At 50.3% G+C, this 24,646-nt stretch overlaps 1 protein-coding gene across 1 annotated transcript; it reads right to left on the bottom strand.

Moving 5' to 3' along the window:
• Positions 1 to 6: 6 nt before the first annotated feature.
• On the bottom strand, positions 7 to 23,124 carry ODAD4 (outer dynein arm docking complex subunit 4). The gene is made up of 13 exons (XM_061140764.1): positions 23,042 to 23,124; positions 22,735 to 22,933; positions 20,649 to 20,780; positions 20,256 to 20,406; positions 19,546 to 19,607; positions 19,084 to 19,249; positions 17,541 to 17,765; positions 17,145 to 17,352; positions 12,614 to 12,700; positions 10,855 to 11,051; positions 6,379 to 6,479; positions 4,709 to 4,793; positions 7 to 1,982 (listed from the first exon to the last, which is right to left on the bottom strand). Exons 1-13 carry the CDS (start codon positions 23,122 to 23,124, stop codon positions 1,459 to 1,461), a joined length of 2,220 nt encoding a protein of 739 aa, XP_060996747.1. The 3' UTR covers positions 7 to 1,458.
• Between the last annotated feature and the right edge of the window lie 1,522 nt (positions 23,125 to 24,646).

The following is a 24,646-nucleotide window of genomic DNA, read 5'->3' as shown; positions in this document are numbered from 1 at the left end:
ATGGGAAGATGCAAGAGAGGGGGCTCACTGAAATCATTCCTTTAATATGCACCTCAGCTACCTGGAGCCTGTGTCCGGTATTTTTCACATCCTGAACTTCCTTTCCTCAGGGCTCAGCCGTAGGGAATGGTTTGATTTTTGCTAGGTTGCAGGTATTCTCCTTTCTGTGCTCCCTTAGGGCTCACCAGCTCACCTTCCAAGGTGGCTGCAATCGCTGATGACTGTGACATCCTTGTTTACTGATGTGGCAGGAAATATTCAATTTCTCAGAGTTTTGCAATTTTTTTTTTTGCAATATTGCGTTAAAATACTGTTTCTCTTGCTTACTGAGTTTTTTTTGACCCTATGTTTCTTAAAAGTTGCAGCTGAAATGCCTCACTTGCCTCTCCCTAGTCTGGCAGGCCCAAAGTCAGCCTCTGCCCCAACCAGGCCCAACCCTTCCATTAACTATGGAGCTGGAACTAGGATGGCAGTGGCCAAGGGGCTAGATAGATAAAGCAGTGAAATTCTTAACTCCTCCTCTGGGGCAGCTGCTTAGCCGCCCCTCTGTGAAACCACTGGAAGCTCGGGTGGGTTTTCAAGAGCTTCCTGTGTACCAGCGACTGTGCTAAATAAGCATCAAGCCCTGAGACAGGTACTTGTTATACAGAGGATGAAGCAAGTTTGGGGAGCTTGATTTACTGGACTGTATGCAGGCCCCCAGGGTGGCACAGGTGGGTCCTGAGGCAATTCCTACTCCCAGCTGCTCCCTGTTCTCTGCCAGACATCTTCCTTCTCCCCCTGAGCTCCAAGAGCCCCACCAGTGCCAGCAGGCACCTCATTCTGTTTTTCAAGGCTTCGGGGTTTACAAGTAGGTCTCCCTCGCTGTGTGATGGCTGAGGTTGTCCCATCCTTATTTCTTCCAGAAAGCCCCCACAGTACCCTGCACACAGTGGTACTCAGCAAGATGAACCAATGTCAGCAGCTGGGCAGCCATACCTCTGTTCCCACGCCTTTCTCTTTCCTCCCCACTTTAGGCTTTTGGAGTTCGTTGGAGTTCACCTGTTTCTTCCTCCCCTGAAACCCTTTCTTCTTAGCATCTTTCTCACTTCTTCCACAAGGTCCTCGCACAGGATCTGGGGGAGAGGACCACATTTCACACCTTGGTGACACTTGTTTGGGGAGGGGATCTCCGTGTTTCTCCCCTAGTCAGAATGTCAGAGTTCTGCTCAGCAAGTGGGACCCCCATGCCCACGCATTCATTCTCTAAAGCTCTTCTGAGAATGGGTGGCGATAAGGAGGCAAAATGACAGACTCAGGGTTTGTAAGAGTGAAAGATACACATTTAAAGGGAAAACGGTAATAGAGACAGGATGACCTGTTGGACCCAGTCCACATTAGAGAGAAAGCTCAGCTTGAATGTCCAGTTTAGTAAGACCTCCATGGTCCCTGCGAACACCAGCCTGCTGATCCTAATGCCTACTCAATGGGTTCATCTTCCTTTTCATCTTTTTCTATTTTTTCAGAATTTTCTGTTATTTCCATTTCTTTTATTTCTCCTGATTCCGTTTTCCCCAGTGCTTCCGACTCTCCTCCGTCAGTTTTTGAAAGTCTCTTCTCTAGTCCTTCCGATTCCCTTGGGCTTGATTCATCTGAAAGGTTTTGATCCAGTTCTGAAGGCCTCCTGTAAATTTCCCTGGTTTCCTCTCTGTTCTCTTCTGTCCTGCCTGCTTCTCCAAACTGTCCTTTGGCAGTGTCTCCTGGACTTCTCACCTTTGCGCCCAATTCTTTTCTCCATGAGGCTTTTCCTGGGTCTTCTCTCTGCCTCTCTTCTGGTCGCCTAGCTGTGACCCCCAGAGTTTCCTTAGACAAGACACCTTGGGGCTGTTTCTCCGTTTGCTCCTGCTCCCACTGCTTCATCACCTTCTCAGGTTCATCTTTTGTTTTCCTCGTTTCCTTCTCCTTTGCCGTCCGTGTTTGACCATCCAACATAGTGGCATTTTCTGAAAAACAGGATAAAGGAGAGAAGAGAGGTGAAAGTTTGTGCTGAGAGGCCTGAGACTGAGACAGGGGAAATCACACACGATGTCACACTGAATATAATTGGCAAAGCCAAGATTTGAACCCAAGACAGTCCACCCCCAGCCCACATTCTTTCTTTTTCCCTACAAGAACTAGTTCAGGTGCTGGGAAAAGACAGAGGCTTCTCCTTTGGCATCCTCATTCTGCATTTCTCTTTGTCCCTGGGGAGCACACTCATCATTTGTTGGGAGGTTCCCCTGTTTAAAAAAAAGTGAGCAAATTGTGCTGGAAGTTCAGATGCAGGGCAATTTTAAAACCCAAGTGATCTTTGCTCCTGGTGTTTACCAGCTGTCAGAGAAAAGGTACCAATCTCCTCTTGAGTCTCCTCCACACTCTTCCTGGGAGTCCTGGTTTCTAAGAGTCAACAGGGACTTTGGGTTCAGAGCCAGCAAAGGCTGCTGTTGGCTGTGAAGACGCATGCAATGCTGCCACCTGCTGTCCAGGAAGGGGAGTGCCCAGCAGCTGCCTGTGCCTTCGGGGGCCTTCCTCAAGTTTTCAGGATGCCTTTCCCAGCGTGCTGTCAGCCAAGAAAGGAGAATGCTTGGAGCACCTGCTGCGTCCCCAGACATTACTGCTTCTGTGGCTTCTGAGAGCGGCTCCAACAGTTTGTGGAGGCAGAAGCAGATCTCTGAGGGGATCCAGCCGCCATGTGCAGGCACTGGGTAATAAAAGGCCATCATCTGACTGCTCAGGTGCCCAGAAACTCCACACCCAGATTCCCGCTGCTGTGCCGGGATCCGAGAGGGCTTCAACCTTGGTGCCTGGAAGGAGCTCTGTCCTCCCAGAAGCCCTGAGGGAGCCCCAGCCCTAGCTCTCCTTTACTTCAATGTGGCTGGAGGGAGGGCCCCACGGGATGGGGTGGGGGTGACAGAAATAGTATATGTAGAACCATGGTAAAACCATGGGTTCCAGAGCCAGGCTGTCCAAGACTAGAAACCACTGTGGGCCTTTAACCCCTTGGCCCCGCGTCCTCATCCATAAGATCAAGCATGTCATACTTATTTTGGGCTTCCCAGGTGGCACAGCATTAAAGAATCCACCTGCCAGTGCATGGGATGTGGGTTTGATCTCTAGATCAGGAAGATTCCCTGGAGAAGGAAATGGTAATCTACTCCAGTATTCTTGCCTGGAAAATCCCATGGACAGAGGAGCCCAGCGGGCTATAGTCCCTGAGGTCACAAAGAGTCAGACACGACTGAGCGACTAAACACTTATTTCATAGTGCTCCAGGAGGGATCCCATGAGTCCGTATGTATAAAGCTTAAAAGAGTGCCTGGGCAGGCAGGAAGCACTGAGTGGAGATCAGCTTCTACGATCACCCCCACCACTCTGAGGCCCGGCCCCCATCCCTGCGGACTCCTTGGGGCCTGGAGTCCCAGCCACTTCCTCTTCCCTCACTCCTTTCATGGGGGCCTTTCAGATAGCTAGTGCCTGGGGGGTGGGGGTGGGGATCAAAGGCCTCTTCACTCCCGGAACTCTTGGGAGAAAGAACGTGGTAAGGCTAGACGGGCACAGTCCTGTCACCTCTGCACCGCAGCCGGCCCTCGGGGCCCCCGTCCCGACCCTGCCCTGCTCACTGCTGACCCTGAAGAGCAGCTGCCCACAGTGGGGTGAGTGTGGCTCCGAGTCAGACTTCTGAGTGACCCGGGCTGACGATTCGGGCTCCAGTGTCCTCCGCCTCCCGGCAGTGAGGGTCTAGTGAGATCATTCGGGCTGAGGTTAACCCAGTGTGGCCAGTGGTAAGAGCACCCACAGTGTAAGCTGCTTTTGTTCTGCTTCCGTGTTTGCTCCTGTTTCCTGCCTGAAATGCCCTCAGCCTTCCACCTCGCACTGGGAAAACACCTGGGCATCTTCTGGAGCCTGAAGCGGAAGATTCTTCCTCTTGGAAGTGTTTCCTACCACCTCAGAGAACTGGGAGCGCCCTGCCCAGGCTCTCACGGCAGAGCGTGGCCCCCTGCTCAGGAGACTTAGGTGCCCCGCTTTCCCACTGGGCTGTGGGCTCCTCCAGGGCAGGGGCCGAGCTTCTGTCACCCCCAGAATCTCACACTTCCCTGGCAGCTGACAAGCACTTGACAAATATTTGATGAATTGAAGAAATATGGGGGTACTGGACTTCCCTGGTGATCCAGTGGTTAAGAATTCACCTGCCAATGCAGGGGACAGAGGTTCAATCCCTGGTCTGGGAAGATCCCACATGCCTTGGAGCAACTAAGCCCATGAGCCATAACTACTGAGCCCATGTGCTGCAATTACGGAAGCCCGTGCACCTAGAGTCTATGCTCCAGAACAAGAGAAGCCACCACCGAGCACCGCAACCAGAGTAGTCCCCAGTCAACTAGAGAAAGCCCGTGTGCCGCAACAAAGACCCACCACAGCCAGAAAGTAAAATAAACAATAAAATGAATGAATACAACTTTTTAAAAAATACAGGAGTACTGAAGAAATAAGGCAGACAGCATGGGATCTGACCCCAGACTGAGGGGTCCCCCTCCTGCCTCGGGAGCGGCTGCTGGCGGCACTGAAATCAGAATGCCCAGTGGGCAGCACCAAGCCCAACTGAAGGAGCAGCAGGAGGCGTGGCGAGGACTGCTGGAAGGAGAGCCCAGGCAGGTTTCTGAAGTTGCTGTCTTCCAGCTCCAAAACTCACCTTTCTCCTTCTTTTCTTTGAGTATATCCCTGTAGTTGGTTTTCTTCAGCTCATCAATGATGCCCTTGTTGGCATCATCCAAGGCCTGTGGGCGAGAGGGCTATCAGTGAACGCTCTTAACACCGTGGGACCTGTCCTTTCCCCACCCAAGCCCCAACCCTGCCCCGCCTCCCTTTCCTCCTGGCTCCTCTGACTACTCCTGCCTGAGGTTCATGGATCCTATGGACTTGGAACTCTCCACGCTAAGTGGTAGGAGAGATACGCTGCTGGGGGTGACTCAAACTCATCTCCCTCAGACTCAGGCATGTTTTGAAGGATTGCCTCTGTCTACTGATTCCTAAAGCTTCAGCCAAATTAAAGGAGACAAGGCAAGCACCTCAGCCTGCAGCCGGGCAGCAAGCCATGGAGGGGATTCGGCAGCACACCGAGGGTGGGGGTGGGGCTGGGGGCTGGCCTGCCTTCAGAGGGGCTTCCAGGGCCTCTGCAGGACAGCCAGGGACTGGGAACTCAGCCTGTGCTGTATCTTGAAGGCAACTCTGCTTTCTTGCAGCCCTCCCTGTGACTTGGCCTCGGTGACACACCACTAGACTCTCAAGGAATGTCTACAGGCCCTGGATCGCTGGGCCTGGATGCTCTTGGGCAGTGCAGTCTGCCCCTCAGTATATACGCTTTCCTGCCTGGAGATGCCAATCAGGGGGGTGAGAGGTCAGGGACTAGGTCCCATGAGGAGCCATTTAGGGCTGTGTGTGTATTTGGCTTGATGGGCACTTCTGTTTCCTACTTTCAAAACCCTGCCCAGCCTCCAAGGCGACCTCGAACCCTCCCTCTCCGTGAGGGGAAAGGCCCAGCTCTGCCTGCCTGCTGGAGCTCTCAGTCTGAGTCCCCTAGTCCCTGCCGCGCCAGTCAGGAACGAGGGACTGTGTTTTCAGCTTCCCGAGGGCCGGGACCACGTCGTCACCTTTGCTGCAGGGCTGGAAAGACCTTAGATCTGCGCCGTGTGATACCCAGAGGCCTCACATGGCAACTGATCACGTGAAATGTGGCTGGGGTGACTGAGGAACTGAACTGCAACATTCGTTTACTTCTAACTCCATTTACTCTAAATGCTGCAGGTGGCTAGCGGCCGCCTGACTGAGCAGCGTGGGTCTGGACTGGTGAGTGAGGCCATCACACTGCTTTCCTATTGTCTTCTGTGGGGGCTGCACTTTTCCAAGCGCAAGTCCTAAAGTCAGTTTAGGGGGTCTCAGCCAGCATTAAAGACAAGGAATGTAAAGAAAAAACAGAGTAAGAAATATCAGCGTACATAATAAAGGTAAATATGTTTTGTAAAACTTGCTATTTTTCATCTGTTTTTTCAAATAAAACTAAGTGTATTGAGGGGAGTTCCCTGGCAGTCCAGTAGTTGGGATGCTGACTTTTACTGCAGCAGGTGTGGGCTCGATCCCTGGTTGGAGAACTAAGATCCCTTAAGTTGCTGTGCAGTGTGGCCAAAAAAAAAAAAAAGTTAACAGTATGTGTATTGGTTGGGGAGCTATATAAACTGATGGCAACAACAAACACTGCAAAGCTACTGCCCTACCTAGAAGGTGCTCTGCGGTTGAGGGGAAATAAACATCTGGGGCTGACGGTCCCGGGCCTGCCCCACCCCACCCCCAGAGAGAGAGGCTCACGTTGATGATGGCCTGCTGCGCCTCGTTGTTATGCACCAGCTTCGCTCTCTCCAGGGCCTTCTCAAAGTTGTTCACGGCTGATTCGAAGTCCCTCAGCTTCACTGAAGGGAACAAGGGAGGCAGGAGGATGGAGACAGGAGGATGGTAATGCTGTGTGCTGCCCTGCGGGTACCGGGGGCCCTCAGGAGCAGCAACACCCGGCAGCCCATCACCACCCTTTCCAGACATCTCCTGGGCCGCCTCATCACTAGGTAGTAGAACCTGGGCACCTGAGCCTTGGATTTCAGGTGCCAAGAGTCAGTGAGGGAAGGGGTCAGTGCCCACACCATGCGTCTCCAGGGGGACAACTCCATCCTGCCCCATTGTTGCCCTGATGGTCCAGGAGCAGGCGACGAGAATGAAGACAGAACATGAAATCTGGTCCAATGGATCAGGGGACCTGCAGCCTCTATTGGACTGAGATGCAGAGTCCACTCTGAGTCCAGCTTTTATTCCTAACTGCAGACCACAAGACTTCCTCAGATCTTATCTTTCTCAAGATACATGCCATATCAATCACATACTCCTAAATATCATGGACTACACTGACATAGTCCAGATGTCCTTGTGTTTACCCCAGTCCATTCCCCTCTGGGCTGGTCTCGGGAACAATTAGCAAGTGCGTGGGCAGCGTTCATGCCTGACGCTGACCCAGAGTTCCAAGGTCTATGCTTTTATGATCCCAGTCATAATCCCTTCTGGGTCTGGTCCTGGGGTTTGTAACAAGGCTATAATTCTAAGACAGACATGAAAAATAATCATCAATGTAGTTTCTTAATATGCTGTTTTTCCAAGTGCTATTTCTGTGAAATTTCTCAAGGCGTGAAATTACATTATTAGGAATTCCCACTACACCCCATCTTTAAATGGTTCCAGGAGAAGACATCTATTTTTTTTTTTTTTTCTTTTTTAATGTTTACTCAGATTTGTAAAGAACACTGTGGCCACCAAACACAGTCTGGCAGGACTGGATGTGACTCCTCATGGGCCAGTGGCTGGGACAACAGTGCCCACATTGGAACAACCTGAGCCCAGGGAGGAAGCAGACCCCTACCCACCCCAGGGCACTCACTCGGCCAGTTAGCACTGGGCCAGGGATGAGGGCTCTGAACTGACTGCCCTTGGAGAAAGCTTAATTTCAGGAAGGAAGGAGAAAAGTGCTCCCCTGCCGGGGCTGGGAAGCCCACACTTCACTTTCTTTACACACCACTGCTTCTGCTTTTTTAAAAAGTTAATTAATTTGGCTGCGCTGGGTTTCAGTTGTGGTAGGCAGGATCTTTAGTTGTGGCATGCCGGATCTAGTTCCCTAGCCAGCCAGGGATCAAACCCGAGCCCCCTGCGTCGGGAGCATGGAGTCTTAGCCACTGGACCATCAGGGAAGTCCCTCCACTGCTTCCTCCTATAACTAGTACCCCAAGACCTACCTCTCTCCCACAGACTGCTTCAGGATTCCTGGGGAAAGAAGGGCCTTGTATCCATAAGTCAAATTGCAAAAGGCAATTACATTTGAAAAGCGATTCTAACATCGTTCTGAAAGTCTGTGGCGTCAATATACATTTCTTTTTTCAAATACACATTTGAAGAGAAGAAAACTTAGAGTAATGCCTCAGAGGCCACCATGAATAAATGTCTATGTCATTCTGACATGGTAGGTCAGAATAGGAGTCATAACACCCAAGTGAGTGAAGCATTAAAGACCATTCTATTTGTTTTCAACTGAATCTATAACCTGAAATTATCTCCATTCTGGCGGCCCTTTCCCCCTTCTTTTCCTCACTCTGTGCATCCACAAATCCACACATGTATATCCATATTTTTGTTGGCTCTTCCAGGGACTAATTGTTTCTTATCACTGTTGGAAACACTTATGGGAAGCTGATGGGTAGGAAGGAAGAAATGAGTATTTCTGGAGAGCTCGCTATATGCTGGTTCCTATTCTAAGTGCTTACACTCGTAGCCATTACCTCATGTCTTCACACTATGAAGAAGATACATACATACTATACGTGCTAAGTCACGTCAGTCGTGTCTGACTCTTTGTGACCCCATGAACTGTAGCCCTCGCAGGCTCCTCTGTCCATGGGATTCTCCAGGCAACAACACTGGAGTGGGTTGCCAGCCATTTCCTTCTCCAGCATACACACTATAATTATCCCCATTTGCAGAGCCCAAGATCTGCCCGCTTGGCCAGGCTGCCTCTATAACCCAGGGGCTCCTTGGCTGCTGCGTTGGACTGGACTTTTCCACCGTATAGCATGGAAACTGAGGCCGGTAGTGAGTGGCCTGCTTCTCCAGAGGCCCTCAGAACCTAACAAGACCTCACCAGGGACAGGAATTCCCTGGTGGTCCAGTGGTTAGGACTTCACACTTTCACTGCCAGGGCCCAGGTTCAATATCTGGTCAGGAACTAGGATCCTACAGCAAGCCCTGTTGCAGTGCAGCCAAAAAACAAACAAACAAAAAAAGTCATCACAGAAACAGGAAAGAGTTCTAGGAAAAGGCACAGTAATCACATCTTCCCCAGTTTAAAGCTTTCAAGTGGTTTTTTCCTCTATGTTTTTAGGAAAGAATCCACGATGTGTAAGGAGGCCTGAGAGGCCCTGTGGATCTGGCCCTTCACCAGCCTCCCTCCTCCAGACTTTCCTGGCCCCCAGAAGCTCGACACTAGTCTCCATCAGTTTCTTAAATCAGCCAAACTCTTGCCCACCTCCCTAAATGCGGTTCCTTTGGCTGAAAACTTCTGCCGTCAGAACTTGGAACGACTGGTGCCTTTGCATTTTTAACGCTTCTGCTTCAAAGTTACTCTTCAGGGACTTCCCTGGTGATCCAGCAGTTAAGAATCCGCCTTGCAATGCATGGGACAAGGGTCCACGATCCCTGGCCATCAAACTAAGATCCCACATGTCTCAGAACAACTAAGCCCACAAGCTGCAACTACCAAGCCCACACACCACAAAGGAGTGCCCAGCTGTGAAAGATCCTCATGACACAGTGACGATCCCATGTGCTGCAACTAAAACCCAGTGTGGTCAAATAAATAAATATTAAAAAATAGTTACTCCTCAGATAGGAGGACAGGAACAGTTATCAATTTTCTTCCTACTGTATGCCCAGCTTTGGTGCCTAGAAGGTGCCAGGAAAGCATTAATGATGTGAGTAAGTGAATGACTGATGAGACCCGTGATCAGAGTGCCTGTCATGCCTCCCCCCTTCTCTGGGGTCAGCTGTGTGCCCAGGGCAGGGTGGGTTCGAAACTGTGAACAGGAGACCCAGCTCCAAGGCTTTCTTATTACTGTGACCTAGAGCTATTTACCCTTTTAAACTTGTATTGTGAAATATTTCAAATATACAGAAAAGTCAAAGGAATAGTATCATGAATCCCCATTACTCATCACCTAAATTCAAATATCATATGATGTCACTTCTATGTGGAATCTAAAAAAATGATACACATGAACTTATTTACAAAACAGAAACACTCCGAAAACAAACTTATCAAAGGGGGAAAGGTGGGGAGGGATAAATTAGGAGGTTGGGATTAACATATATATTAATACACTACTATATATAAAATAGATAATCAACAGGGATCTACTGCACAGCACAGGAAATTCTACTCAATACTCTATAATAACCTACAAGGGAAAAAAATCTTAAAAAGAATAGATATATGTATATGCATAACTGAATCACTTTGCTGCTCACCTAAAACTCACACAACATTGTAAATCAACTATATTCCAATATAAAAGTTTTTAAAAATTACCAAAATATTGCCAATCCTGTTCCATCTGTTCCTCCTCACCCCCATCCCTTGCTGTTTTATTAACAAGCCCATTAACTTTATTGAGATGTGATTCATTCAGTATAAAATGAGCCCCTTTGTAAGTATACAGTTCAATGATTTCTAGAAAATTTATAGACTTGTGCAATGAACACCACAACTCAGCTTCAGAACTTTTCCAGTCCCCTAAAAAAGCTCCCTCTTGAGACCTGGGGCAATCTGAGGCAGCACTCAGAGTCTCCGTTTCCCAGCCTATGAAAGGAGGACAATACCTCCAGCACTGGCTTGCAGAGTGATTAAAGCGAGAATGCGGAGAATGCACGTATAAAGGCTACTGAGCCAAGACAAACATATAAAGGCTACTGAGCCAAGACAAATATATAAAGGCTACTGAGCCAAGACCGGTGGAGCTGTGTTGATGAGGACAAGACACTGCTGGTCTGCATGCAGCTCAGCTGAGTTCCTCGAGGGCAGAGCAGTTCTCAGGATCTCCCAAGCCCTAACTGAGCGTAGCTTAAAGTAGGCACTACACACTGGTCAAAACGCGGGGCTTTACCCTCACTCTCAGAATCAGAATTTGTCTGATCCATCGGGATGGAGAGGTCAGCCCCGGCATGACAGCAGGGCCTGAGGGCTGGGAAGGGCACCTGTACCTTGGGCCTGCGCCACCAGAACGCTGGCGTTCAGCTGCCATTCCATGTCCCCTTCTTCCTCGGCGCACTGCTGGGACTTCTCACCGTAGCTCTGGGCCTCCCAGGCCTGGTCTAGCTCCAGGTAGCAGCGGCCAATCTCATGGAACAGCCAGGTCTTCTCCAGGGTGGTTTTGGCCAGAGGGATCTTCTCCTCCCACCTGGGGACACCAAGAACCGAGGTCAGCTTCCTCCACTCAGGCCCTGCACTCGGACTTAGGAGGCTGGGCTTCCTACTGGTGGCCGAAGAAAAACTGTCCTCCAACTACCAGTTCTTTTAGGTGCAGGAGTGGAGCTAACAAGCACTAACATATTTTTTTAAACTACCAGGGTTATTTTGGTGCATCTATAGAATTGGCTTTGATACCACAGCTGAAAATAATGTTTGTAAAATAGCATTTGAAAAAACTCCATAACCTTTGAAAGTCAATGTGAAGTTGCTCAGTCATGTCTGACTCTTTGCAAAAACCCATGGACTGTAACCTACCAGGCTCCTCCATCCATGGAATTTTCCAGGCAAGAGTACTGGAGTGGGTTGCCATTTCCTTCTCCAGGGGATCTTTCTGATCCAGGGATTGAACCCAGGTCTTCCTCATTGCAAGCAGACACTTTACCATATGAACCACCAGGGAAGCCCACACATAACCTTTAAGAATATGATTAAGAACATTTAAGAGAAAATCAACACAGTAAAAAAGATTGGGATGAAAAAACAAAATATCAATAAAAGTCAGAGGAGGATCAGAATAAGCACTTGTCTTTGCGTGGTGGGACTGAAGACTTCCTCATCTAATTTTCTATATTTTCCAAATGAATATTTTAAGGTTAAACACAGCTGACTCTTTGTGACCCCACGGACTGTATACGGGAGTGGATAGCCTTTCCCTCCTCCATGGGATCTTTTCAACCCAGGGATCGAACCCAGGTCTCCCGCATTGCAGGTGGATTCTTTACCAGCTCAGCCACCAGGGAAGCCCCACATTAAGCACATATTTACTATAAAACATTTCATTATGAAAAGACATGAATGGGTGGGTGAATGCTCACATGCCTCTGTCTTTTGGCACACAGGCCCCAGGGGCCACTGGGAAAACCAAATGACCTGGAGCGCCAGGCTCTGGTCAACAAGTCTGTTCTAGTCAAGCAACAAAGGCCTGAAGGACAATTTCTCTCTGCAGTCAAGCCCGCCCCTGAGTCTCCCAGGGGCAGGTCACCAGCTCCAGGGTTGGACATCGAAAGTCCATCAGTTAAGGTCTCTAGGGAGCTCAGGCTCCATTCCCAGTGACCCCATGTGACCAGAGAATCACAGAATAACCTCCAAAGAACTCCCAGAAGTCAATGGTCCACCCAGTCATGAACTTGGCCAGAGGTGAGGGTTGCCTGGAGAACTTGTTAAAACCATATTCCTGAGCTCCAACCCAGACCTGTAGAATGAGAATGTCCAGAGGAGAGGCTTGATAATGCACATGCCTAAAAACAAGTGTCCCAACGCTTGTCAACGGGGAATTAGGAGAAAATGCTGATTTTATTCTACTAATTAATATAGCTGATGAGCCCCAGAGTTTACAAAGTGGCTTTCTTCTGGTCACCTAGCACAGCCAGGAGCCAAATTTGGGTCTTCCGAGGCCTCTTTGCCTGACATCCTGCCCCAGGCTGGGAGTCCAGGGGGAGGTTGGGATGTCCTAGCCCTCAAGTAGGGAGGGGGTGGTCCCGGGTCACTCACGTGTCAATGGCTTGTTGGAATTTCCCGACTCTGGCAAAAACCCTGCCAATGTTGTCCAAGGCTCTGGACTTGGCATCAGGAAGATCACTGTAGGGAAGAAGCAAGACAAGGTCATTCTAGGCACTATGGAAACTAGAAAGAAGGCAAAGACGGGCCAGTTGGGGGGACAATGTCCAGGCTGGCAAGGCTGAGGTACTGTGGCCCTCTCATGGGAACGGACATTATCGGAATCTCTCTGGAAGGCAAACAGGCAACGGCCTACAAAGACACCACTTTGGTCCTGCAACTCCCCTTCTAGAAATTTACCTCCAGAAGATGTGACAAGAAGACTCATTAAAGTATTGCTTATAATAATAAACAGTGGAAATAATCTAAATGCAATCAGTGCAATTTTTGTGTACAAAAAATGTCCTTGATACATTTAGGTTAAAAAATCAGATTATGAAAAAAAAAAGTCAGATTATAGGAGCTCGCACAATGTCCAATGCCCTATTCGTCTTAAAAATGAATGTGTGGGGGACTTTCCAAGTGGTCCGGTGGTTAAGAATCTGTCAATGCAAGGGACACAAGTTCGATCCCTGGTCAAGGAAGATGCCACCAGCCGTGGGGCAATGAATCCCGAGCTCTAGAACCCGTGAGCCCCAACTACTGAAGCCTGCATGCCCTAAGACCTGTGGTCTGCAACAGAAGAAGCCACTGCAAGGAGAAGCCTGTGCATCACAACTAGAGAGTAGCTCCCGCTTGCCACAACCAGAGAAAACCTGCGTACAGCAACAAAGACCCAGCGCAGCCAAAACTAAATTTTTAAAAAATATCTCCTTCCCAACAAATAAACCAAGAAACCCAACCTGAGCCCCCTCCCACAGCATCCCCCTCATTCCTCCTTCCCTGGCCAGCTCCCCCTCTTCCCATTGTCCCCCAGCCCCTCAGCCCCCAACCCCCAGAGGCAGGAAGCTCTGCTCTGATTCCCTTTCTTCACAGGGCTGGGCTGCCTTCTCACATGTAAATCTGACCAAGCCCTCCCTCCCCCCACAGACATACCCACGTGTGTCTGCGGTCTCACTGGAGCTGCGTGTGTGCTGGCAAAGGGGAGCAGCCTCAGTGGCTGCCCAGGGATGGGGTTATGCACGTCATTGCAGGCGCCCAAACACCTTTCTCTGAAGCCATTCAAAGAATGAGACGTTCCTTTCCAAGACACAGGCTTTTAAAAAAAAAAAAAGACCCACAGAAATGGGTCATTTCTGTTTTAAAAATTCTATGGGGAAACTTCCTTGGTGGTCCTGTGGCAAAGACTCCATGCTCCCAGTGTGGAGTTGGGGGAGGCTCTCTCGGTGTGATCCCTGGTCAGGGAACTAGATCTCACATTCCGCCACTAAGAGTTTGTAAGCTCCAGCTAACGATCCCACCTGCTGTAACCAAGACCCGGCACAGCCACATAATGGAATATTTATTTTTTTAAAATCCTATGTATATGCACATGTACACAAGTAAATATGTTGCAAAGGGGCCAGGAGGACATTATCTCAATGTGGCCCCCAGATTGGGGAGAGGGGAGACGTCTGAGTCCTGCTCTCAGAACCATACATCCTGGGTCAAGTACGATGCCTCTGGAACTGGTGTGAGAACAGACTCCTATCGGCCCTCCCTCCTCAGCGGGCCTCCCCTCCTCCCACTCCCCATAGGTCCTGGCCCCCCCCAACACTACCTGGAGTGCCCCAAACCCCCCACCCCTGCCCTGTCCCTCTGCCTCAGGGGGCCACTCCCTGGCCCTATCTCCCCCGTCTCTCAGAGGCTCCCTCATCTCCCCTCTCTGGGGCTCCAGGGCCAAGTTTGCAGCTCTGATGTCGGCTCCCCCTTCCAGAGTGGCTGCTCTGTTGTGGTGTGAATAAATAAGTTGACATATGTTGATTTATTTGTAACAGTGATGTGTACTAAGATAACTAAGTAATGTGTACTAAGATGTGCAGGATGGGGAAAGCCTGCAATCAAATCATCCATACAGTAATCAGGGAAAGAAATGAGGGCTGACTGAGGTCACTGGAGAAGCTACTCAGACTAGCCGGATTTGAGCCACGGCTGGAAGGATGGTGGTCTTTGGAGGAGGGGGTGGGGCTGATCTGATTGAGGAAGCATGTGGGGCACACACATGAGACTCATGGGTGAGACTGGAGGCCGGTGTACAGAGACTGAAAAGGAATCAACATTGCTGAAGGAACACCACTGTTTACGTAATCAGCCGCTAAGCACGTATTCACTGCATGTCCTTTATAGGGCAGGTGCGGGGGAAAAAATGGGAATAGAGAAGTCTAAGGTAGAAGAATCGGGTGGAGAAGGAGGTGGGAGGGGGGATCAGGATGGGGAATACATGTAAATCCATGGCTGATTCATGTCAATGTATGACAAAAACCACTACAATATTGTAAAGTATTAGCCTCCAACTAATAAAAATAAATGGGGGGAAAAAAAAAAAAGTCTAAGGTCCATCAGGCAGACGAAACATGTGGCATGTGGAGGGGGAGCGTAGATGAGGGCTGCTAGGTCACTCTGGGCGCATGGAGGGCTTTCCCCAGGGGGAAATACTTCTTTACAATCTGAAGGACGGGGAGGAGGGAGCTGATGAAGAAAGCGCTGGCAAAAGAGTAGGAGCAGAGCCATGCGCTGTTGCCAGGGTTCAGGATGCCCAAGGGCCTGGAGACAGCCGAGTCAACAGAGATCAGGACAAGTCAGGTCAGCAAGGGCGGGCCGGGCGATGGGACTGAACTATGCACTATGTTTTGCATAGAAGGGCCAGCTGGGCAGCAGGAAACCCAGGTCAGAGGAAATAGGCAAGAAGTGAGGAAGATGTGGATGCAGCTGTGGGAGGGGAATGGAAGGAAAGATTCTCTTGATAGGAGGAGGAGGCATGGACAGGACGTAGCAGGCTGGCGTGGGCAGCGAAGGAAGCGAGGTGTCTGGGAAGCCAGCTAGGCTCCTTCCTGGGGACAACACAACCACCAGTGCCATTTTCCTGGAAAGGCAGCCCTAGTGTAAGAGGTCTTGAAGGAAGATGATGGATTCCACTTTGGATATGTTAAACTGGGGGCTCCCATGAGACATCAAGTGGAAATGCCTCAGATTCTGCTGGATATGTGAAGATTTATGTCTTTAAGGCATGGGAAAAGATTGGATCCAAGATACTGTCTGTACTTCAAATTCCCCATGAGGCAGTATTATCATGCCTTCATTAGAGATGAGGAAACTGAGAGAGTGAGCAACTTAAAACCACACTGCTTCAAGTGCCCCAGGCAGGAATCAAAGCCAGGTCTGTCTCCAAAGTTAGCCATTGTTTGCGAACCAGGAATGCCCAACACATGAGATTCTGGCTGTGAAACGTGGGAGGCTGGTGAGAAATGAACTGGAAATGGATGGACAGCTTACAGGGTTCCGGTGATTGAGGAGAGGACAGGAGGCAGGTGTGTTCAGGAAACCCAGTTTGACCCAAAGAGTGGCCTGACATTGGAGGGTTGTGCAGAAGTGGATTCAGAGAGGGCCCTGAGTGCCCAGGAAAGGTCCATTTGATTTGAACCTGCAGGCAGTGAGAGGCCAAGGCCTGTTTGTCAGCAGGAAAACAGTTGACAGGTAAGAAGTAGTACGTCTCTGGAGGTGACTCGTGAGAGCAGCTGGAGACAGGGAGAGCCAAGGGCTGACCTGCGTGGACATGGGAGGATGGGAGACTGAGGGGGCTCAGAACTGCGGGGCGAGTAAAACTGGGCAAGACAAAGTCATGAACGACTCCAGAGGTTGGAACCAGGGTGCCCAGAAAGTGATGGTACCTCTGGGAGGGGCCATCAAGTCTTGGGAAGAATTGGTTCCTATGAGAGCTGACATTACAATAGTGATCATGGATACACAGTACTGTTCTGAGATCTTTATGTGAATTTCTGCATGTCATTCTCCTTCCCACCCTACTGGGTAGGGGCTACCATTGTGCCCCTTTGACAGAGGCTGAGAGACATTAGTTAAGTGCCCTGCCTAAGGCCCCACAGCTGGAAGGTACAGCTCAGAAGCCTAAGCTCTTGGGACTTTCCTGCTGGTCCAGTGGCTAAGACTCCACGCCCCAATGCAGAGGGCCCAGGTTCGAACCCTGGTCAGGGAACTAGATCCCACATGCTGCAATTAAAAGATCCTGCATGCCACTGTGGAGACTGAAGATCCTGAAGGCTGCAACTAAGACCTGGCGCAGCCAAACAAATAAATAAAATAGTAAGTATTTTTTAAAAAATAAAAATATCCCTAAGAGCCAAATCACAGGGAGCTTTTGGGAGCTTTTTGGAGTTTGGGGCCTCTACCCTCCTCCCTCTTTGTGGCAAAAAAGCTGACATTCTAGATGTGCCCTTGTCCTGGGGAGGTGGCTCCTTACTCCAGGGTATCCACCTCAGGCATGCAGAGTAGAAAGCGGGGGCTCGGCCCCCAGCCCCAGCAGCCCCAGTGAAAGGTCAGTATGTAGCTGGGCCTTGGCCGCTTGGCCTTCCGAGCCTATGCAGGCACTCACTACTCCTTGGCGATCTCCAGGTCCTTCCTGTGGCTCTGCAGGGCCGCCACCATCTGCCCCAGCTCGATCTGGGCATTCCCTATGCAGCTGTACAGGTTTCCCACCAGTTCATCCTTGTTGGGCACCTCCTCTTTGTTCCATTCCAGCACCTTCTTCAGCACTTTCTCAGCTTTCTGAAGGCTGCCTTCAGCACTGCCGCTAGTCAGCACTGGGAAAGGAAAGAGGTGTCGTGGAGAGGGGAGCAGTCTCCCCCTGGCCAACAGAAGAGCCCGCATCCCAAACCCCACCCCGCCCCCAGATTCCATCCAGCGGCAGAGCGAAGCCAGGGCGCCCCCGCTGCCATGTGGCTCTGTCCCCAAATGGCCACGGGGCAGCCCTTCTGAGAACACCACCCACACATGTCAATGTCCTCCAGACTCTTGAGGATGTAGCGGGCTGTCTGCGAGGGACGGCGTTTGCGGTCCCGCAGCCACTTCTCTTGCATCAATTTCCGGTCCCGCTCCCTGGCGTAGATGGGCTTCTGCTGCCGCCAGAAGTCACTGCGCGTGTCCAGGTAGTTGATGCCCGTCATGATGAGGTCCTCCACGGTCAGGCCATGCTTGATGGTGCCTTTGATCAGATCTGTGGGGAAGGGGGTGGGGAGGAGCCAACTAGAACAGGGATCGAGGGGAGTCACCTCTTCTCAACTAAAGGTGTCCTTGGGGGGACCTCTACCTGGAACTGTGGGACAGTAACGAGATCAAGAGCACCTGGGTGGGAGAGGGGGGTCTATCTGGGACCAGATGAAGCGAGAGGCCCCGCTTTGGGGCATGCCTATGGTACAGGACATAGGGCATCGGCCCCTCATGGCAAGACATGACAAGCTAGCAGAAGCAGCAGCTGGTGGATTGCTTTCTGAGAGCCCTCGGGGCTCCTTTATTTCAAGCTGTGTCCTCAGAGTAGTCCAAGTAGAAACGCACAACCTGGCCCCGGCTGCCAGTGCTCAGTGAGTCCCTGGGTACCAAGTGGGCCAGGGCAAACTGGGAGCCAGAGGGGCATGCCCGAGCTCTCCTCGCTCACCTGAGCAGAGGTCAGAAATGGGAGTAAAGCTTTAAGGCCTCTTGGGTAACATGTGGGCCACCTCTCCCCTCCCTGGAAGCTCCTCTGTAGAGAGGGAAGCATCCAGGCCTGTTATAGAGGAGATGGGCCAGCCGTGAAGCTGCTCCTGAGATGCAACCCGCAGGGAATCCTACAGAGGACCTTGGGAAGTCAGTTCTGGAGAAAAGCCCTTGGATTTGAGAGTGATCCCTGTGTGGGTTCAACAGCTAATGGCAACACTCCCATCACAAGTGTTCATACGAGACATTCACTTCAAGGCGCCTTCCTATTTCTTGTTCCTGCCAGTGTGGTACAGGGGGAAGAGTGTGGAACTGGAGGTTAGGAGGCCTGGGTGCTGCTGTCAGCTCCACCACTAACTTGCTTGTCTCCTTGCACAAGTTACTCCTGATTCAGGGTCTCTCTTTCCTTACCGATAACAGGAGGGATTAGACCAGATGAGATTTTAGGACATTCTAACTCCACAGTCCTGGGAGTCCCTTGTGAGCACCTCTGAGCTGGATTCCTTTGCCCTTGGTATACACTGAAGGCTCAGGGGGCTGCCCCTTTAGGGACCAAGGTGGTAAAGAAACCCAGATCTCTGGCGTTCCCACCCAGGGTACCAGAGCACTTAAGAGTACTGGTTCTGAAACTGGACTTCTTGACTTCCAATCTGAGAACTGCATCACTGAGTTACGTAACCTCCCTATGCCTCATCTGTAAAGTGAGAACGGTAGTGGAACCTGTCCAGAGGAACGTGTCAGCAAATATCGTTTTATAGGCTTTGCCTCTGGTTCATGTGTTAAGCATCCACCCCAGGTTTTCTTTGCCCCGAGTTCCCTGCTGCAAACAAAGTGTCCGACACCTTCGTCCAACAGGAGCTTCTCCAGATACTCCTTGTCCACGTAGAGTTCGCCCAGGAGCTGGCGGACAATCTTCTCGCTCTTGAGCGAGCCCTTCCGCTTGCTCTCTCTCTTGGGGTGGTGTACGAGCTGTCTCACGAGATGAGGCTTCTGCTGGGCTCGCTTACTCTGGGAAGATGGAGCAGTACCCCCACAGAGTCTCAGAAAGGAGCCCAGAGCACCAGCCAAGGCTCCCCGAGCCTGGGATCCCAGACCCCTCCCTCCAGGACGTCTGCGCGCTGAGAACCATGGAGGATGTCTGGTATGGGAACAGCGCGTGGGAGCTGGGGCAGAACCCCCTGACCGCCTGGGCTGGGCAGGAGCTCCTCACTCGCAGGCACTCAGAGCCACTGAACCGTGTGCTCCTCAGGCACGTGTGTGGCCTCTGCCTTCTGAGGGATGTGGAGTCAGAGCCAGGCCCTTACCTCGGCCTGCTTGCTTAAGAAGGACAGGTCCCCTTTGTTCTCCAGTTTAATAGAAGAGGGACCTGCAAAGACAGAAGCTGGGGCTCAGGTCGGCAGTGGCCTTAGGCACAACCTATCACATATTTTATGTGGAAATCGTTGGCCTTTGGTGGGAGGGTGGAACGTGGCTCAACTCTCTCCAAGCAGTCAAGCCACGCCCACTAGCCCAAGGCCACATTTCCAAACAAAGACAGGCCCTGGACACCAAGGCCCCTTTCTATTTACACACACTGCCACCCACAGTGGCAAGCCCCCCTGCCCCCCACCACCACCTGCACAGAATGAACCATTGGGACAGCCAGCCTTTGATGCCTGTGGGGTAAGGGAGGAAGGCAGGGGCCAGGGAAGGCCCTGCTCAGAACCTCATTCTGTACTATGACACCAGGCCAAAAAGAGGCCTACTTTTCTGGCTTGGGGTGAGTGAAATGGTGCTTTTCATCTGGTTTTGAAGAGAACCAGATGCTGCAGTGCTCAGGACAGTGGACTGGGGACTATCCTCCCAGTGGACAGTTTCTAATCCTCAAGAAAATCAGGAGCAGCCAAATCTAAGCTAGGGGCTCCCTGTAGTCCTCCCAGTGGTGGGTGCTCACCCAGGGAACCTGAGGCCTCCCTCCAAACCTAAGGATTCCAAGAGTCTCCCAAATAAGCGCATAGGCCCCATGGCCACTCACTTCCCACCGAGTTGTTGATGGCTTCCTGGGCTTTCTGAATTCCAACTTTGAATTCCCGATCAGGCCTCAGCTTGTAGCCCCGATGGTAGAACACCAAGGCAAATTCAAAGTCGCCCATGGTGTACAGGGTCTCAGCCTTTTGTAAAATCCCCTGAAACGAGAGGAAGTCAAATCAAGGGGAACAGACAAAGCCTTCCCAGACTCAGGTGTGGTGGAATGTAAGGACCCCTGGGTTGAGAACAAATGTTGGGATACAGGGGCAGAGGCAAGTGATCTATGAAAGAAAACAACAGTCAACTCCAGGCAGTCTGGCTGGCTCTTTAACCATTAGAGGCTGCTGCAGGTAGAGGCAGAGAGAAAAGCGAGAAGGAGTCCTCCCACCCAAACAGTCACCTTGCAGAAAGTTGGGTCACCCTGGAGTGAAGCCTCAGCATCTTCCAGGGATTTTTCCAGCTCTCCCATCTTGAGAAAGCACTTGGAGCGGGCAACCAAGCAGTTCTTATCTCCGCTCTGAAGGTGAAGAGCCTGAAGAAGGAACCACTCGGATTAACAGGCATCTGGCAGGGTGAAGTAAGAAGCTGGACTGGACACAGCAGCCCAAACCCTTCTGCCAGAATTGCAGGGGGACTCCATAGGCCAGCAAACAAGTCTTCTTTAGATCCTTTCAGACTAAAACCAGCACCACCCTGATCTCTGCTTAGTCAACTAGGTTATCTGCGGGTAGTTATCATGGACAAAGTCAAATCACAAGCTATTGTGGAAACCACTGGTTGAGATGTGAGAATATACTATACTACCCAGTGGATATACTGAACTTCCCCAGTGTCTGGGATTCCTCCAGTTCACTTAGAATCCTAGGGTGTTTAGTGCTTAACAAATTCAACCGTGAACCTGAAATGGTTGCACAACACATTCAAAATACTACTTGCAGGAGACTTCTCTGGTGGTCCAAGGGGTAGGAATCAGCTTTGCAATGTAGGGGTTGTGGGTTCAAGCTCTGGTCGGGGAACTAAGATCCAACATGCCACACAGCAGCTAAGCCCATGCGGCACAACTACTGAGCCCAGGTGACAAAACTAGAGAATCCGTGTGCCACAACGGAAGATCCCATGACAAGACAAGGGATAACATAATGAAGACCCCGTGGGCTGCAACTAGGACCCCACGCAGCCAAATAAATATTTTAAAAACAATACTATTTGAAGATCAAGCATTCTGAAGGCTAACAAAATGGATTTTAGGATGATCTGCAACTTGTGTTACCCATTGTACACACCCTCTCTTTTTACATACCTTGTTGAGAATCAATCATTGTTTCAGGGGATTAAGATGAAAATGCCAGGCAAAAGGAAACTGTGATTTTTGGACCCAAAGTGGGAATGGAAAGCCTCTCCTTGTCCCCATGTCCTTTCTTCTCCTGTCTGAGATCATTACATAGCCTGCAGTGTGATGTCCTTTCTGAGACACCAGATTGTATCTACTTCCATCTAAAACCTTCCTACTGTTCCAGAAAGAGCCTTTCTTTCCCAGAAAAGACCACTTCTCACCCAAAGCTATAAGCCCTTGTGGTGTTTTTTTTCCCTACTTGAGCTTCTCCAAGATGAAACAGTTTCCAGAAAAAGGAGAATGGATGGGGGCAAGGCTCCTGAACTTAATTGCTGGCCCATCTGATCCATTATTTCTGGTTTTAGGATGCGGTTGGTGATTCAAAGGGACTAAAGACTCTAGGTAGCAACTGAGAAGTTTGACTTTAGAGGGAGTCTTGGGACACGTTAGAGAGCTATGCTACCACCCCATTATTTGTGACAAGCGGGCTATTTGTTGTAAAAGAAACAGTCATAATAAAACATCCAATAGCTTATTTGCAAGACAGTACAGCAGTGTATGATGGTAAGGTTAGCACCTCAGCACTGAAGTCTGACTGCCTGAGTTTGAATCCCTCCTCTGCCACCTGCTAGTTCAGTGATCTTAGGCATGTTACTCAACTTCTATAAAAGCTTTTTTATCTTCAAAATGGCATAATAACAGCACCTCCCCCTAAGCTTGCCACTTAGCAGTATGTCTGGTATCCTAAAACAGCACTCAACCCCCTTAGGGTGGATTGGAACAATTTATACTACAGCAAAAGATGTTATTTACTGACTGACCACCTTCCATAAGCAGCTGTGTGCCAGAGACTTCCCTTCTGCAAGCAGTCCCCCAGTCAACCTCCTGGTCAGTTATGGGAAACCGAGGAAGGAGGCCAATCACGAAACATTTGAGCAAAAATATAGGAGATGGGGTCACTCTTAGCGCAGAGGTTGATTATTAACAACCAGGTAGAATACAAATGGGAAATGGTAGAAAATGGCTAAACAGGGGTTTATCTTTGACAGCGGTGCATCAATCAGTAACAATGGAATAATGGAAACAATAGGGTGGTCCAGGCATCATCAAGACCTCAGTGAAGGGTAGCTGAAAGGTTCAGAGCACGACTCACATTGCTGAAGCTATGGGCGGCTTTAGCGAACTCCCCGCATAGATACAGCCGCTCGCCCTCCGCCATGTAAGATGGAAAGGTGCTTCGCAAGACTTCATTTTCTGGGTCCGCCACGGTGACGGAATTCGGAGACGCTGAAGCGGAGAAAGGAAGGAAAAGAAGCCTGAGAACCTCAGTCTGGTTTGTGGAAGCTCCGTCTCTTAGCAACCGGGAGACAGAAATTACTTCCGGCCCCGCCCCTCGAGCGCGGGGCGGAGTCCGGCGCGCAACCGCCGCCTGTGTAGCTGGTGCCTAGGAAGCCGCGCACTGGTTGGACCACGACGAGCGCGTGGCTCTTCGCTTCAAGGAGGCCTCTTTGCGACTTGCAGTGTTGGCAGTTGCACGCTCCATCGGTTCTTCCCGGAGTTGCTTCGCGTTCAGAAGCCACAGTCAGGAAAAAAAAATTGACAGTTCGGAAGACAAGGAAAAGATTAGGGGTATAATTCCAAATAGGGATGCATTCGTGGCAAGTATTTGTGCACGTTTACCACCCTCAAGAGGGAGCCTCTTGGTGACTCCAGACGGTCAAGAATCTGCCTGCAATGCAGAGACCTGAGTTTGATCCCTGGGTCGCGAAGATCCCCTGGAGAAGGAAATGGCAACCCACTCCAGTCCACGGACAGGGGAGCCTGGCAGGCTCCAGTCCATGGGGCCGCAAAGAGTCGGATGTGAAAGTGAAGTCGCTCAGTCGTGTCCAACTCTTTGTGACTCCATGGACTGGAGTCCCCTCAGGCTCCTCCGTTCATGTGATTTCCAGCCAAGAATACTGGAGTGGGATACCATTTCCTCCTCCAAGGGATCTTCCCGACCCAGGGATCGAACTCCACTCTCCTGAATTGCAGGCAAACTCTTTTACTGTCTGAGCACAAGGGAATCCCATTGAGCTACAAAAGCTGCTGGATACATAAGCACCTGGCTGGTTAGCTCAGTTGATTAGAGCGAGGTGCTAATAACGCCAAAGTCTTGGGTTCAGTCCCTGTACAGGCCAGACTGCAAGGATATGATTTAGCGACTGAACACAAACACCATCAAAGGGGGACAGCATTGGGCTCCGAAGTCAGAGTCCTTGGGCTGTCACAGCGTAGGGCACCAGGCCTTAAATTTTCACTTTTGCCAAGTGAAAGTGAAGATGAACCTTCCAGGGGTGAGGATATGCGTTAGGCTACATGGAAAATAACTCTGAGTTCAACCTTTCAGTGTAACACATTTAGTGAGCACCTGCTAGTGGCGGGCTCTCACATCTTCAGGGTCTTTACTGACATCCTCCCCCATTCCCCTACTCTCCCTGCTCCCCTCTAATAAAAGGTGGGCCAGGTTCTTCTAAGTTCCAAGAAACACTTTATTTTTACATTATTTTAAAAAAATATTTATTTGGCTGCCAGAGGTCTTAGTTGCTGCTCTAGAAATCTTTGATCTTTGTTGTGTGTGGTATGTGGGGATCATTTTAGTTGTGGCATGTGGGATCTAGATGAAACTGGGACACCCCCCCCCCAACCCCTCTAACCCCCCTACCCCCTACCCCCACATTGGGAGCCCAGAGTCTTAGCCACTGGACCACTAGGTAAGTCCCCTTACTACATTAACTTTAGAATGGTCAACTTCCAAGCCAACGAAATTGTGAGGGTCTTAGCCTTGTGTACATTAGTGGACATTCAAAAAAAAATAATTATTAAGGTTTAAATATTAAGAAGATATCTTTAACTACACACAAATGAGTACATGTAAAACTGGAGACATATGCATAAGATCTGTGTCTATTTTGTGGCTATGATATTTGCACTAAAGTCTTTCAAAATGTTACCATTGAAGGAAACTGGATAAAGGGTACATGGGATGTCTTTATATCCTTTCTTAAAGCTGCATATGAATCTGT

Source organism: Dama dama, chromosome 5 (genome assembly GCF_033118175.1).
Source record: "Dama dama isolate Ldn47 chromosome 5, ASM3311817v1, whole genome shotgun sequence".
In the NCBI taxonomy this organism is placed as follows: Eukaryota; Metazoa; Chordata; class Mammalia; order Artiodactyla; family Cervidae; genus Dama; species Dama dama.
The sequence above is the reverse complement of the archived record's forward strand: the minus strand, read 5'-3'. Positions and strand labels throughout refer to the sequence as shown.